Source organism: Pollicipes pollicipes, unplaced genomic scaffold, assembly GCF_011947565.3.
Source record: "Pollicipes pollicipes isolate AB1234 unplaced genomic scaffold, Ppol_2.1 Scaffold_6686;HRSCAF=7923_pilon_pilon_pilon, whole genome shotgun sequence".
NCBI classification, from domain to species: Eukaryota; Metazoa; Arthropoda; class Thecostraca; order Pollicipedomorpha; family Pollicipedidae; genus Pollicipes; species Pollicipes pollicipes.
Genome location: NW_023596921.1, coordinates 1,183,179 through 1,199,609, shown reverse-complemented (window position 1 = coordinate 1,199,609; position 16,431 = coordinate 1,183,179). Strand labels below are relative to the sequence as shown.

General features: G+C 49.7%; 1 protein-coding gene across 1 annotated transcript; it reads left to right on the top strand.

The window, feature by feature from the left end:
- The first annotated feature begins 8,780 nt into the window (after positions 1–8,780).
- On the top strand, positions 8,781–13,775 carry LOC119107897 (phosphonoacetaldehyde hydrolase). The gene is made up of 5 exons (XM_037231469.1): positions 8,781–8,857; positions 9,381–9,499; positions 9,896–10,144; positions 11,859–12,068; positions 13,428–13,775. Exons 1-5 carry the CDS (start codon positions 8,788–8,790, stop codon positions 13,614–13,616), a joined length of 837 nt encoding a protein of 278 aa, XP_037087364.1. The 5' UTR covers positions 8,781–8,787; the 3' UTR covers positions 13,617–13,775.
- Positions 13,776–16,431: the final 2,656 nt, after the last annotated feature.

The window sequence follows — 16,431 nt, the reverse complement described above, 5'->3', positions numbered from 1 at the left end:
CCTAGCTCGGCTGTTTCCCGTCGTCGGCGGCCACCGCCCTAGCCCGGGCTGTTTCCCGTTGACGGCGGCCACCGCCCTAGCTCGGCTGTTTCCCGTTACGACAACCACCGCCCTAGCTCGGCTGTTTCCCGTTGAACGGCGGGCGGCCACCGCCTAGCCCGCCGTTTCCCGTTTGACGGCGGCCACCGCCCTATCTCGGGCTGTTTCCCGTCCGTCGGCCGGGCCACCGCCCTAGCCCGGCTGTTTCCCGTTGACGGCGGCCACCGCTCTAGCATCGGCTGCTTCCCGTCGTCGGCGGCCACCGCTCTAGCCCGGCTGTTTCCCGTCGTCGGCGGCCACCGCCCTAGCCCGGCTGTTTCCCGTCGTCGGCGGCCACCGCCCTAGCTCGGCTGTTTCCATGTGTCGGGCGGCCACCGCCCTAGCCGGCTGTTTTCCCGTCGTCGGCGGCCCGTCCACTCGCAGGATTGCAGTGAGCTAGACTCGACCTGAACTGGGGTGGGAGTGAAAAAATCTGTCGCAAAAAGACCGTGCAGAAGTGACAAGTTCAGTTAAAAAATGGAGCTTATGAGTCAGTAAGAGATTCTGCAGAAACAAGTTATACATTTCAGTTGGCATGGATATATCATAAACATGACAAGATTTTTTCCTTTTAACATGTTGGGGGGCATCACAGTGAAAACCGAATACATTAAATAATGGTAACTGCCATAATAGTGTAATGAGCATTAAAAACTATGCAATAGCAAGGTGCTGATGCTGCACTTTGCACATCCCTTCTACAGGATTTTTAAAACACAAACAAAGCAGAGGAATTCAACAACAAAAATTCAACAAGCATGAAGCATTTAAACAAAAAGGCCATGGACTTCTGCACAGCAACATATCACCAAATCAGCAACAACGGACATACCTCTGGCCTCTGCTAGAGTCGCGTCAGAAAAAAACAAACAAATATTACGTCACTGTTTCTAGCAAAACAATAACTCTTATTTCCACGAAAGTAACACAACTAAGCCTAGCCTAAATGAGATTTTTCTCCTCTCATTCCGTCCAACCTATTTGTATCACAGCAGCATTTGTGAGTCACTGATTCTTGCAATATCGCTACTGCCACTTGCCATGCAATTGACCAACCTAACCTAGCTTAGAATAGCCCATATGTTGAACATCATCTTCACCTATTTCTTGACAGAAGCACTTGTGATAAAACATGATAGAGTTTATTTTTGGCTGATCTCAACTTGTGTTTTGATTCAGTTTATTCGTGTCAGCTTCTTGACACCAGACAAAGTTGACAACACACGAATCAAAACCCCTCAAATCATTTTGAACAGCTAATGCTGATTGTCATGGTAAGCCTCTGTCAAGGGCATTACTAGGTATGCTCCACAACACAAGCTCAAGGGCATTACTAGGTCTGCTCCACAACACAAGCTCTCTCCTCCAAACGGACACAACCTATAGATCGCCGCAAAACTAGTTTTGCTGCTTGCCTTTTTAGCTGCAGCAAAGGCGTCCATTTAGGTTTGATTATCCATACTCAATGACTGCAAAGTTGAAATGTTGGCTTCACGTTTTCATTGGCATCTTTAAAGATAGTCGGAAAGGAAGGAAAATGGAATTGTGTCGCACCCGTGTGAGATTAAGAAAATACAAAGGAATTGAATAAAGGCACAGACTTATATCTTATATCAACTTTTGTAATCAAGTCATTTGACTAAAAATCTGTTAAAACGAGTGCTCAAATGGTGATACTCAGCTTTAAGCTTTCAATTAGAAGTAATTTCCTGAATTTTTTACTCCTGCATTTCCGGAGCGGTGCAATTTAGTGCTCAAGTTTCTTCGGGTAAAAAATACGCGGAGTAAAGTTCTCTACTAGGCTTTACTGGTGTTTGTACCAGGCTCTGGTCTGCTGGTGTGGTGTTTGCGTGGTGTGACCCGAAAAATTGGGAATGCATGAACCTTGCATTTGGCACACGGCTGTAGATTGTGAGGCCTTTTGTAAACAAACCAAGCTTGATGCATGCAAGTGGTTGGAGCCACTAGGGCTCTCGGGCTTGAAGGTACCTGGTGTCCTTGCTCTGCACATACACAGGCATGATTCAGGTGTAGGTGAGGCAGTATATAGCCATTGGTGTCAAGGTTCTATGGAGCTTTGTTTACGCTTGATGTTTCAAGTGAACTCGGTTTTGGATGATATCTTAAAACCTCTGAAAGGGAAATATGGGTTTGGTATGTGTAGTTTGACAATGTCAGGCAGGTGTGAAAAATTCGCATAAAATATGGACCCCGTCCGATCTGTCGTCAGCACGACTGTCAGCTGGAATGCGTGACGTTATACGTGCTGACGGTGCTCCCGATGTGCTGGATGACGGGAAAGCTCTTAACTTTACTTTTCCTTCTTCTTTTACCTTTTACTTCAGACGTCACACTAACTCTGGCTTACTGGTGACCATGTAAAAGTGTGGCTCTCTTATCTATCCCAACCATATGTTCAGTGCTTCTTCCCATCCTGAACTTATGTCAAATCCTTCCCTCTTATTTTAAGTGTGAACTATGACGCTACGAATTTGCTGTGAAACACAACCACACACCACACCAATATCATTGTCACTCGCCTTTTCATAGCCACTCTTCGCGGCTCAATTCCCTCCCTATCTGTCTTACGCGGCATTTCCCCGAAATTAGAGACAAGACAAGTTAGAGACACCCTAAACGCGCTCGCTAACGCAAGAGCAACTAAATCAAACGCCCGGTTCGGAATTATTTAATCTAGTAGCGCTTGCCCTCCATACTAACGGGCTAACAAAAAATCCTGACGTCATCGTCAGCCGGCGTGTGACGTCACAGTCCATATGACTTCCTTCACAGTCCATATGACCACCTGTTGTCTGGTGGCGTGACGTAGGGCGAATACTGGGCCGTGATTGGTGCTGATAAGCGTGCTGACGACAGATCGAACGCGGTCATGGGGTAAAGGAGTGGAAGAATTCCTCCTTATAGGGTGTTGCTTTACACCCAAAGTCGGCAGTTCTACGACACTGCATGACTGGCTGCGAACTGATCGTGTGACTGCTATGTCGCATGCGCACGTCTGGGCACCACTTCTCACTGGTGTATACGACAGGTGGCACGCTTGTTACAGGGCCCGTTATAGGAAGTCCTTACTATTGCCCGGATGCCGCAGCATAGTAATTTTCCGGAAAGTGCTTGGCTATGGCCTTGGGTGGCTTGATCCGCCTTTGAGCATAGGACGAGGGTACATATTGTTTTCTTAACAAGCTTTGTATATTATCTTGAACTTGACAGAACGATCCCGGGGGTTCCTGGACAGGGAGACAGGCCAAGGCTATATAAACAGACAGGATGAAACTTTGGTAGTTAGCGTGCGCTGGGCCACGGGAAACGAGTGCCCGGTGGTTGGTCTTCCACCCAAAATGTATTCATGTATACGCTGCATATGGTAGCATAAGATAGTCCCACGTATTTTCCCGCAATCCAATTCTTCCCGTGCATATCAAAACGCACAAAAGTAAACAGAACATAAAATCATCTAGAAAGTTGAGGATCAGACAGGGTTGCTGCTCCCACAACGATAAGAAGCCGGACCCCCTGCCCCTTCCTTCTCCCGCCCGTACACCTGGCTGACCAAGTACAAGGGAATGCTGGAATGCTGACCATCACCTTTTGTCCTGCCTGGTGGCGGACAATGAAAGCATTATGCTATGATCCTGAATGAATTAATGTCAGAGGCAGTCAGCCAGCGCTACGTCATGTCGCCATGCCAGCAGCTGTGACACCTCACGCACATTGACCACCCCGAACCTCCACCCAGCGTACGGTCACGCTCTGCCGTCTGGGGTACCGACCAGCCCCCTCCCGACGTCACCGCAGTCCGGTGCAACAAACACCACCTCACCTCGCGGGAGACCGGCAGGACCTGGCGGCGGGAGCACCTTCTCGTGCGCGGGTCTTCTCCTCCAGCGGTAGCACCACACTGCGGTCACGCCGACCCACTCAGAGGAGAGAGGCGGACATAAGCGTCACGCTTCAGCACAGCGCACAGTTTACGCCGTCACAGGCTTGCAGCGCACAGTTTACGCCGGCCCCAGGCTTACAGCGCACAGTTCAGGCCTCACGGCCTCAGGGCGACGCCGGCCGCGCACATCCGCAAGAAAAGAAAGGCAGCAGCACGCTGTGGTGACCTTGGCCGGTACGCAGGGGCACACGCACGCAGTAGGTCAGAGGTCACTTTCACGTCTGTCGTGATGTGCGGCACTTGACTCGGTCTCAAATGGGCGTCAGGTCATTGCTATCATGCCACAAAAATAATGATCATAATACATATTTGGCACAGAAAAGAGAGTATTTCATTTTCGAGGGAACATGATGGATGCTGCGAGGACTGTTCAAACATTTGTATAGGGTTTGGATTTAGATAGACAATTTGAGCATTTTCGATATCATTCCTCTCATTTCCGAGCCATGTGCACGCAAACACGTGCAGACTTTTTCGTGCCGCCCAAATGTAACTCACTCAGAGATGTATGACGTCATAGAAACGCCACACGAATTCCGCCTTCTAAATGGCCATACTGTGTTCAAGGTCGAGCGAATTTGACTTCTGATGTATCCGTGCCTGGTGTAAGTCAGCCCGAATCGTCACGTCACCGGACATAAATTGGCTTCCAATCTGCGATAAGACGCGCCCAGGTGGCCGGTTGTATACCCTTCGCTCGGGCGAGGGTCAATTTAACCTAACCTAATCAATTTTGCCCTCAGATCCCAGGAGCTAAGGGAGATAGAGACACCAGGTTCACAGGATGTCTTAAGCTGTACGTGAACTCACTTAGATCAAAGTTTGAGGTTCCTAGGTCATGGCCTGCGGGTCAAATAAGGCAAACAAAGTCAAATTCATGGTTTTTCTCGAAAGGGCTCCTAGAATGGAAATAACTGTTGTAAGCAAAATGCCACATGCTCATGTTAAGTCATAAACCTTTTTTGACCTTTTGAAGGTCATGATGACCAAAATCATACAAGACCACTCTGAGTTTTGCATTTGGATAAGCGATAAAGATTACGTTGGGCAGTATGTTCCTAAAAACGAAGTGTTGACCCGGGTCATTCTAGGCTAGTGACCTATTCTGACCTTTAAGAAGTCCATGGAAAGTGTAAAATGCAGCTCCTGAAATCAATAAATTAGAAATGAGCGCTAGAAGCGACCACATCCAGCAAGCTCTAGAGTAATAAAACAGGCCGGTTTCGACCTTGTTTTAACCTTCATACCTGACCTTAGGCAAATATAATTTGTTCATTCAATTGTTGTGTTGCCTAAGAAAAAATCTCAGAGATGTATGGCTTCGTATAACACACCGTTGTTGGATCAGATTGAACGATTCCCTAGAAATTTACTTCGCTGAAACCATGGCCTGACTTTGACCTGCCATGGGTCAGCGACCTTACAAGGTAGGTCTAACTTTTTGATGCCAGACGATCTGCTATTTAATTGCATACAGCTGTGCAGAATTTGGCGGCTACGCCGGACCGTTCGAAAACCATTCTGGAAAAACCTTCGGGGGGGGGGGGGTCAATTTGACCCCCACCCCAGAGCGTGTCAAATGCAAGTTTTAAACGAATAAGTTGAGCATCGAATCACGTGGCCAAAATGACGTATGGGGGAGCGTGTGCAAGGAATAGAGAATTTATGCTGTCAAGAGCACTCTTTGGCGCTTAAAAGCATACCAACAGTTACAAGCGAGTTTGTCCCTCACGTCTGATACTTCCCGCAATATCTTCAGATGGCAACAGCCTCTATAAGTAGACTGGAAATGATTTCATTGCAAATACGTTATTAATATGTGCTGGAAGCATCGAATTCTTGCGCACACAAAATATTCAGTATAATTTATTCAAAATGGCATGTTGACGCATTCCAAAACCAAGTCCAAGCACGCCTACCGTGGGCGTTACACACAACAGTCATCGGCCAATCCCAGTCTGTCTCGACCCTGTATGTGTCGTTATCGTAAACACGACAAACTTGGAATGTATTCCGAAAATATGCATCGCAATCGAATCGCTATCAACTTCAGGAGCGAGGTCATATAGTAGGCCATGATAAGGGTGTGGTGGCAACATTCCTCGTGTTGTGTGATCAATCAATTTCAGTTTAAAGCGTTAACACGCGCTCGGGCGAGAGTCAAACTGATCCCCCCTCCCGAAGGTTTTCTAGAGTGGTTTCCGCACGGCGCGGCGCAGCCACGCCAAATTTTGCATAGCTGTAGACAATTGAATAGCGGATCAGTTGGTATAGAAAATTAGATGTGCCTTGTAAGGTCGCTGACCTATGACAGGTCAAATACAGGCCATGGTTTCAGCGAAGGCAATTTCTAGGGAATCCTTTAATCTGGTCCAACAGCGGGGTGTTGGACGAATCCATACCTCTCTGAGATGCTTTCTTAGGCAACACAACAGTTAAATGAGCAAATCAAATTGGCCTAAGGTCAGTTATGAAGGTCACACCAAGGTCAAAACCAGCCTGTTTTGTTACTCTAGGGCTTGCTGTATGTGATAGTTTCTGGTGCTCATTTCGAATTTATTGATAGCAGGAACTGCATTATACATCTGTCATGGACTTCTCAGAGGTCAGAATATGTTATTGACCTAAAATGACCGAGGTCAACATTTTGTTTTAGGAACGTACTGCCTAGCGTAATCTTTGTCGCTTGGTGAAATGCAAAACTCAAAACAATTTTGTATGATTTTGGTCACCATGGCCTTAAAAAGTCAAACATGGTCACCGGCCTTGAATGAGCATGAGACCTTTTGCTTAGAAACGGTTATCTAGATTCTGGGGGCACTTTGGAGACCAACCTGGAACTTAACCTTGTTTGACCTTTTTTGACCCAAAGGTTATGACATAGGAATCTAAAACCTTGACCTAAGTGAGTTCACGTACAGGTCAACACACCCTGTAAATTGGGCGTGTCTAGCTTTCTTAGTTCCCGAGATCTCGGGGGGTGAAATTGACCCCCACCCGAGCGAAGGGTATCTAGCCGGCCACCCGGGCGCGTGTTAAGCCAGCGTGTCATTGCATAAACAAAACATGTCATATAAGTGACGCAATGACCTCCCATTTCATGCAGGTTGACAAACTGAACCCGGTCGAAAGCACTTTGCAGACGATTGAGGAGTCTTTCGGCCTTAGTTCGAGCACAATTGTCACGACAAACGACAACCACAGCATGTGAATTCAAGCCCTCCAACGCCTACTCGATGTCGCCGGTTCAAAACAACCGGTGTGTTGAGAACACCGCAGCTGGCGCTCTATCAGTGATCTGGTCCACGCTCGGACACCAGCACACCCTCCAGCGGCTGTGTGCTAAACGGGCGTCGACTCTCTGCTCCGCCACTGGCGTCGTGGCTGGCCCTCATCGCTGACGCTGTGACTGGCGCTCACTAGTGACGCTGTGACAGGCATTCACTGCTGGCGCTGCTGCTAAAGCTCACCACTGGTGCTGCGACTGGTGCTCACCGCTGGCGCTATGGCTGGCGCTCACTAGTGACGCTGTGACCGGCGCTCATTGCTGGCGCTGTGACTGGCGCTCACTGCTGGCGCTGCGACTGGCGCTGTGACTGGCGCTCATTAGTGACGCTGTGATTGGCGCTCACCGCTGGCGCTGCGACTGGCGCTCATCGCTGGCGCCCACTAGTGACGCTGTGGCTGGCGCTCACTGCTGGCGCTGTGGCGGGCGCTGTGGCTGGCGCTGTGGCTGGTGCTGTGGCTGGCGCTCACCGCTAGTGCTGTGGCTGACGGTGAGGTGCCTCCCTAGTCAGACCGTACGGCACCTTTGTGGCAGCCCTGACACCGCACACCGATCAGAGATGTATGAGCTTTTGATAAACGTTTTGTGTGCCACCACCATGTAGTGCCACGAATTGCCCAGTAGTTTAAACCAATGGAAGGGTGGAAGAGCACCAGCTTGAGCAGGTTAGATGCATTTGCCATACATATTTCAGTCAACACAATCCAGTAATAATCATACGGCTTACATGTCTCACATATGTGTAGATCCTGGCTCACTTCATTCACTTCACATCCAGCTCCCGTGAACCAGCTAACTCGCGGCCGCACCCGGCCAACCCTGCCCGAAGTCCCCGACCACTCTGGCCCGCACGCGTGACCTCGGTCAGGTCACGTGGTCCATGGCCCGGAGGCATGAGCACAGCCGGCCGCGCCGGTTAGACGCTAACAGGGGCTGCTGAATGTCGTTCCTTTACTGCCTTCACCTTTACATTATTAATGTCCTTTTACACATCTTAAAATGCATCCCACGAACTCAAAGAGATGTTACTTCGCGAATTTCAAGTCAGTAAGTAAGTGAGTCGGGGCGATGGCTGTGTTATTTTGATTATTGTAATAAATGTTGAAATGGTTTACAATGGGGTACCGAAACATAGCAAATAAATCTTACGAATGCGTGTGCTTTAACTATACCGGATGAAGCCTTAAAGTGACCTATACCTTAAGATCTCAGCTTAGATTTAGCAAACCCAGTGAAAGATAATATGTTTGAAATCCCGAAACCTCTAGACCAGGAGACACCCCGGATCGTGCCCATTATATCCTCGCTGATGTGCACATTTCCCTGCACGATTTGGTACAAGTGAACAAATTAATGTACTTGACTCAAAGATGATTTACTACTATGTCTAGTTGATGATACCTCTAGACGGACTACAATGGCCTCTAACGTGATTTTTTTCCCATACCAGCAGACCAAAAAGATGGCTTGCGAATACCGGATGAAGCGGATCTACCAGGGCAAAGTGAAGGCAGTCATCTTTGACTGGGCAGGTGAGGACCTACGGTAGCAAGTTGAGATGACCGTGCCTAACGTATTAAGAGGCGTGACAATCGGGATGTAGCCTGGGGGGGGGGGGGGGAGGGGGGCATAGGCTTATGGCCTCCACCAAAAGGCAATACGTTAACGCTATGCACAAGTAATTTTGCAAGAGCTTAGCTGGAACTCGCAAAAGTTTGCCAAAAAATTTACATTTGCCCCCTCCCCATGTGCGGAAGTACCAGTGTGACAATGACCAGGCTCAGACTGATAACAAACCAGATGCAGCATGCTGCATTGGAGGATTATGTGGAAATAACACAGAACCTCAAAATAGTACTTCCCGTCATCTTTTTCGAAAGGAACAAGTTAACAACCCCCTCTTATAATTGAGCACCAGCTCGACACCTTCGTCATCTCACATATTGTAACTTGTAGACTCACCTAGAAAGACGTTCCAGGTTTATGATCCTAATGGCCGTACTGTGCAAGGTGCTGGATGGCGGTGATCAACACTCTTGCCGTCTGGTCTTGCAGGCACGGTGGTGGACACGGGTGTAATGGCGCCAGCCCTCACGTTCCGCTCCATCTTCGAGGAGGAGGGAGTGGAGGTCTCCGACGAAGAGGCCAGGGGGCCCATGGGCATGCACAAACGGGTGAGAGCATACTTGGTTCAGCCGGCTGCAGCCTTTTCCCATGTTTATCACATTCATCTACTTATTTTGGCAGTTTTGAAAGTGATTTATACTGTGAATCATCGCCATACGTCACGCAACTTCACCTTTCACCGTGATCCATCCTTGTCACACCTGGTACCAATCTTCAAGAAGAGCTTGACGACTTCGTGTTTCACGAATTCGATGTGCACACGAACCTACTTTCGTGTACTCGTGTACTCATTGTACCGGTGTACTCATGAACGCATCGTGTACTCATTCCCAACACCTGCCCCCATGTCCGCTCGCCGGCATGGGCGACATGGACGCCTGCGGCCCGCAGCGCGCGTCATCGCCTCCGTCTACCGCGAGCTGAGTCCACACTCCACCCGGCAGACGCACATCGAGAAGATGCTGGAGATGGGCGGCGTGCGCTCCCGCTGGCTGGCCAAGTTCGGCCGCGCGCCCAACGACGACGACGTCGACCGCATGTACGCCAAGTTCGTGCCCAAGAACATCGAGGCGCTGGCGAAGCACGTGGACGTGATCACGGGCGTGCCGCAGGTGGTGGCGGCGCTGCGCGAGCGCGGCGTCAAGATAGGCTCCAGCACTGGCTTTGTCCGGCCCATCCTCGACAAGCTGATGGTGAGCGGCGACTGGGGCTGAGGGTAAGCTGCGAATGGTGCCGGTGGTGAGATGCGGCTGGTGCTGGTGGTGATGCTGATGGTGAGCTGTAACTGGTCCTGATGATGAAATACGGCTGATCCTCAGTGTGAGTTGCGGCTGGTACTGAAGGTGAGCTGCGGCTGATGATGGCAGTGAGCTGGAGCTGCTGCCCGAGGTGGGGGAGATTGAAGCAAGACTAGGGTGTTGATATTTAATGCTATCGGAATGTCACAAATACATGATCACGGATTCATAGCACACTCACAGAGACACTTTTGCCAGCAATATGATTTAGGCGGGAATGACACTGCAGCTACCATCATGGCCCGAAATACTTGAGCCGGTGTCCTTCGAGGGCCTGCAGTCAATCACTAGTGCGATTCCGTGCAGGACTTCCCCGGTGTCCTCGGAGCTCTATGTTAGTTACCAATCATTGAAATCGGTGGCAAGAGGCGCTTTTTGAACCCATTGATCGCAAGTCCGCCAGCATTTCCAAACTTTCGGGTAACAATTATCTTCGGACAACGACTTGATGTCCCAGAGAACCGCTAGGTCGGGTAGCTCGGAGAGGTCCCATCGGATTTATTCCAACAGCGACATTTTGCGGCCGCTTGATTGAGACCGTGTTGGCCGTCAGTTAAAAGAAACCGACTGAGGGTTGAAACCGTCGCCGATGGAAAGTGCATCGCAGAGTGATCACTAAGCTTGGTTCGACCGAGAGCTGCTGCTTTACTAGAGGTGACGATGTTCTTGGCTCTGCTGGAGGGTCGCTTCGAAGGTGAAGGCTTGGCCGGGAGATGCAGGTCATTTCAGTCCATCTCCCTCACCCAGACATCGCCTTGGGAATTCGATACACTGTCTCTAGGCTTTTGGGCGGCTTTGCATGTTTTTTGAGCAACGTCGCCTAGTTAATGCGCTTAGAAAATGCTTTCTAGTCGTTTTGGTGAACACTGACGTCCGCCGGCAAGTTTCTCTCCATGCTTCTATTCAGTGCGCGTCTCGGTTTCGCCGCCCGTGTTTCGGGCAGTCTTCACCACAGTACCACCTATTGAGTGACGGGACGTCAGAACCTGAGTTCCTCGAATGTTGTAAGGCTTAGAGAATGTCCATGGTGCCCAACAACCAGAGCTTTGGCGAGAGTTCGAAGAACTGCAATGCTTGTGGGGCTCATGAATGTTCGTGATGTGTTGCGTTTATATGCCATTGTCCAACCTTTTAAAACCCTTCCACCTTAAATCCAGTGCGCTCACACATGGGAGCTACCATGAAATGCAGGTCATTTTTGCCCGATCCAGATGATATCTCGTGAAAAACTTGCCAGTATTTTCAAACCGGCCTAACATATCAAGGAGTCGCAATAACGTAAGAATCTGAAAACTATGGGGTACAAAATGAGTGTGGAACTTAATGTGATGTCTTCAGGCACATGCACAGTTTCCCAGAATTACAGAAACATTTTCAACATATCTCCGTGCCGCCAGCCCATCGCCAGCCGGTTGGCTACACCCCGGACGAGACCGTGACGTTCAGACGCTGTCTCCGTGCCGCCAGCCCATCGCCAGCCGGCTGGGCTACACCCCGGACGAGACCGTGACGTTCAGACGCCGTCTCCGTGCCGCCAGCCCATCGCCAGCCGGTTGGGCTACACCCCAAACGTGACCGTGACATTCAGACGCCGTCTCCGTGCCGCCAGCCCATCGCCAGCCGGTTGGGCTACACCCCGGACGTGACCGTGACGTCGGACGAGGTGCCGGCCGCACGCCCTCTGCCGCACATGGTCTGGCTCAACGCCATCCGGCTCAACGTCAGCGCCATCGAGGCCGTCGTCAAGGTGGACGACACAGTCGACGGCATCCGCGAGGGCCTGGCCGCCGGCTGCTGGACCGTCGGCGTCGTCAAAACCGTGAGCAGAGACATCTCGCGAGCAGCAGACGAAGTGCAGTTTTGTAAGAGATGGCATGCGTTGCACGCGGGAGTCAAGGCTCCGGTGCAAGCAGACTAAATGGATAAAACCTCGCAGAGTTACATGCCATTCATTGGATATTTCCTCGAATTCCATCCAGCTGCCCTACAAAAGAAGACATAAGTTAGGGGTAGCAGAACCACTCATGCTTAGTACCCGTGCTTGCAGCAACAGCCACATGCCACCGGTACGTGAACACGCGTTTTTAAGCTGATGTGAGATGTGGAGAGGTGCGGAGACTATGTTCAAGTTCGGGGAAACAAACTCAAAAATGTCAACATGGGTCCCCTAAGATCAGAAAGTTGGCCCTATACAGCTCAGAATGGGTCGCATGAGGATCAGAGTGGGCCTTCTGCAGGACAAACTAGGCCCGCGGCAGTCAGTAATGGACCCTTTACAGTTACAATACAGTACTTTACAGTTTAGGATGGGCCCACTACAGGTCAGAATGGGGCTTCTACAGGTCATAATAGGGCCTCGTTAGGCCAGAATGGGCTCTTCACACACCAATACGGGCCATCTACATGCCTGAATGAGCCCCTCTACAAGCTAGAGCGGGCCCTTCATAGTCAATAATGAGCCTTTTACACGTCAGAATAGGCCCTCTACAGGCCCAGGAATGCCCTCAGAATAGATGGTCAGGATGGATCCGAAAAAGGGCAGATTTAGCCCTCGACAGATCAGAATGGACTTCTACGGGCTTACACAAACCCTTCACAGTTCAGAATCGGCCCTCCACATGCTTGACCGGGCCCTCTACAAGATCTCCAAGTTGGCGACCACCAGCTCCAGTTTTCTTGCTGGGGGAGGGACAAGCTGCCCCCACTATCCCTTCGATTGCTGCGTCCTTGAAGAGGCGATGCCCTCTCGTTGAATGAATGGGCGTTTGCATACCGGGAAATGATGTAAGACATGACATTGCCGAGTGAGAGCCAAGCGTGTATCTTGTCCGTGTATATAATGCATAATATATTGGCAGTGCTGCAAGGTGAGTACATATATACCTTTAATTAAAACACTGCAATGCCACACGTAACTTGTCGTTAACAGTACTACCCACCTTAATGTTTATTCGTGCAAGCGTAGACAAATAAGTTGAACGTGCAGGCGTCGGGAGTGGCATGCTCCTAAACACCATGCCACCAGGAAATTTACTCCGAAACATTGCCTTCTGGCGGATCGTGTCTCGAGCCAGCAGTTCATAGCAGCTTTGCTCTATGAAAGGTTCGTGGGTCGGCTGCCTTGTGACGCGGTTGGTGGCGTCCCTTGACGCGCCCTCTCTACTCCGCTCCGCCCCAGGGTAACTACGTGGGCGCGTCGGCGCCACAGCTGGCTGTGATGCCGCAGCCGGAGCTGAAGCGGAGGATGGCGCGAGGCTATGAAATCATGACCGACTGCGGCTGCCATTACGTCATTGACGCCGTGGCAGACCTGCTGCCCGTCATCGATGACATCGAGCGCCGCCTGGCGGCCGGCGAGAAGCCCTGAGGGCGAACCCCGACTCTGGTCGCAGTGTAATCAGCGTCGGCCAGGTGCCATGGTGCTGCCTCTGATGAGAAACTCTAGTGCTGGGCCGATAGGAATCCGAATCATCAACCACCAGGAAACTAATAAAAAGACGCTGAAAACAATGCGTTTAACTTGGAACCATAACTGCGCTGACAACGAATCAGTTCGTCTTTGACGTCATAGTAGCCGCTGTCGTCATGCAGGTAGCTTTCCTTTTTCGGTTTTGGCCGCTAGATTTTCAGTGGCTTACCCGTTCGTCCCTGTGAAGTACTGCACATGAATGCCTGTCTGATGATACCAGAATGCCGTCACCAACATAAGCAGTTTGACACGTTTAGCTGTCTTTGCAACGCAAGCGGCAACGGTGAACAGGCTTTTCAAGCTACGAATTTGCGACTGTCTCGTTGTAGGAGTTGATTTAAGGCTTAGTGGGCCAGGGCTTCGTGTAGAAAATAGACAGTCTGAAAAAATGTCGGTTAGTCGGGTCAGTGTTAAATACAGTCTGAAGAAAAGGTTTTCCAGAACGGAAACGGGATAAAGAAGCACCAGAGAGGTGCATATCCACTCCATCCAGCTGTCGGTAGCCAATCTTTTCTCTGGCTCCGCGCCAGTACAGACTTAAGTGCTGGCTGCACCGCCTGGGGCCGGCGTAAAAAACGAACAAACTCAGCTCTTCCCAGAATTGATGTGGCCTCGATATGAGAGCGTTATGCAACATGTCGAGCCAAGCGGGCACTCTCCAAACCTCCAGGGCAGCCACGGCTTCGATTGGACAGTCATATAAACGCTGTGATGTCGCTGACACCTGGCCTCCTTCCCATCAGCACGAGCTGCCGCTGGCTAGGCTATCCCGAAGAGACGGCAAGCCACCCGAAGTACCAAAGGAAATAATAACGGCCAGAAAGGAAATGTCAGTTCAATAAGCGCCTACAGGTTAACGTCAATGCGTGATAAAAATTATTTGTCGAGTTCATGCTGTATCGGCCAATGATGATGGCCGGCAAAAAAAGAACACAGGCCGACGGAATAAGCCCTTGAACGCAAGCGCTTTTAGTGCCACCTGACGGGAAAACGACGAACGAAGCCAGTATGTCGACATAGGTGGCGCTTGGTGAAGGGTAGAGGGTCGGGCGAGCTGCCTGACCTTTGGATTTGGGCTTGTCGTTACTGCCCAATACAAGTAGGGCCGGCTGTGGGATGAGGTGGTGCAAAGTTAGCTAGCACAGACTATCTACTATAAGCGGCCGTAGCCTGCCAAATCTACCAGTGTCGCACCCAAGACAAGTATTATCGGCTGTGGGCTGAGGTGGTGCAAAGTTAACTAGCATAGACTAACTTCTATAAGCGGCCACAGCCTGCCAAATGTACCAGCGTCGTACCCAAGACAAGTATTATCGGCTGTGGGATGAGGGGTGCAAATTTAACTAGCATAGACTAACTTCTATAAGCGGCCACAGCCTGCCAAATCTACCAGTGTCGCACCCAAGACAAGTATTATCGGCTGTGGGATGAGGTGGTGCAATGTTAACGAGCATAAACTAACTACTTGGTAATTGGCGTGTCTGTGCAGATGATTCACAGGCAACATTTAGCGAGGGCTCAACAGCGTAAGGTTGCAAAGGAGGTCACATTTATCCAAGCAGAAATAAATGTATCGCACTTTCAACCACTGTGACACGAACATTAACTTGTCGTAAAGGATAACATTATCCTTACGGAGGTGCATGTCCATAACTTTGAACAAAATCCTGGTGCCACGTCTTGCGGTGCTACCCGACATTTTAATCTTATGGATGCTTGGACAGTGCACAAAGTGAGCAGAAGCATGGCAACGCAAGGCAAATATTAGAATAAGTGCTGGTGTGGAAGGTGAAATCCATCCACAAGAGGACAAACATACTATTGGTTGGGAATCCTAAATCCCGCCATGTCACTCATATATTTTTTTGTGAAAAGCCCCAAAAGGTTGGAAGCTTAAAGTTTCACTAAAGGCATAATTGTTTCTTCACTAATACATAATACAATAAGATAACTTCAATAACAATAACACAGACCAAAATGTGATGCTTATACCCGAACATTTCCATGCTTCGACCGCATGTGGCACATACTACATGAGGCAAGCTACACTTTGAGATAAAGCTGTCCTTCCAGATTACGGATCATAATTCCGGTATGTCTCCTGGAACATGAGGTAAGTACACCGACCAAGTCAAATAAGCCACCATTTGATTGCTGAAAATGAATATGGGCTTGGAATGCAACCGCATGATCTTTAGGCCGGAGTATATATTTTCTGGTAAATACATGCGATGAGTAAAACAATACGTAACACACTTAAATGGCATACCTATCAGAATAAATCATCATTGTTTGCATTGCTCTGCTCTTTGCGTGAGCACCACGCGGTTCTATGTTTCCTGGTAATCATCAAATCGAGCTTATTCTTGCGAGTAGCTACGAAACCGACGCTCACGATTCAGTACCAAAGGTGCGCCAATGAACACCGGCCAATAAAGTTGTAGAACTGCCTGGTGCACTGAGAAAGAAATTCAAATATACCTTGAACATGCAGCCAGAAACGACGTAGGAAGATTCAAAACAAAGGTGGCGAAAATGCGCGATGACAGCAACCATCCGTGAATAATTTTGTCTTAACATACGGCCAGACTTAGTTGTATATTTTCAGGCCATCCTGTTGTTAGCGTAGGAGTTTATCAGTGGTGAAAATATGAAGCAAATATGAGGACCAACTTAGCTATTCGATTGCAAACTGCTGTTATGCATGCACATG

Coding starts and splice junctions, on each gene's coding strand:
- LOC119107897 (XM_037231469.1), top strand. CDS start 8,788: ATGGCTTGCGAATACCGGATGAAGCGGATCTACCAGGGCAAAGTGAAG. Junction 10,145..11,858: donor CCATCCTCGACAAGCTGATG/GTGAGCGGCGAC, acceptor CCGTGCCGCCAG/CCCATCGCCAGCCGGTTGGG. Junction 12,069..13,427: donor CCGTCGGCGTCGTCAAAACC/GTGAGCAGAGAC, acceptor GCTCCGCCCCAG/GGTAACTACGTGGGCGCGTC.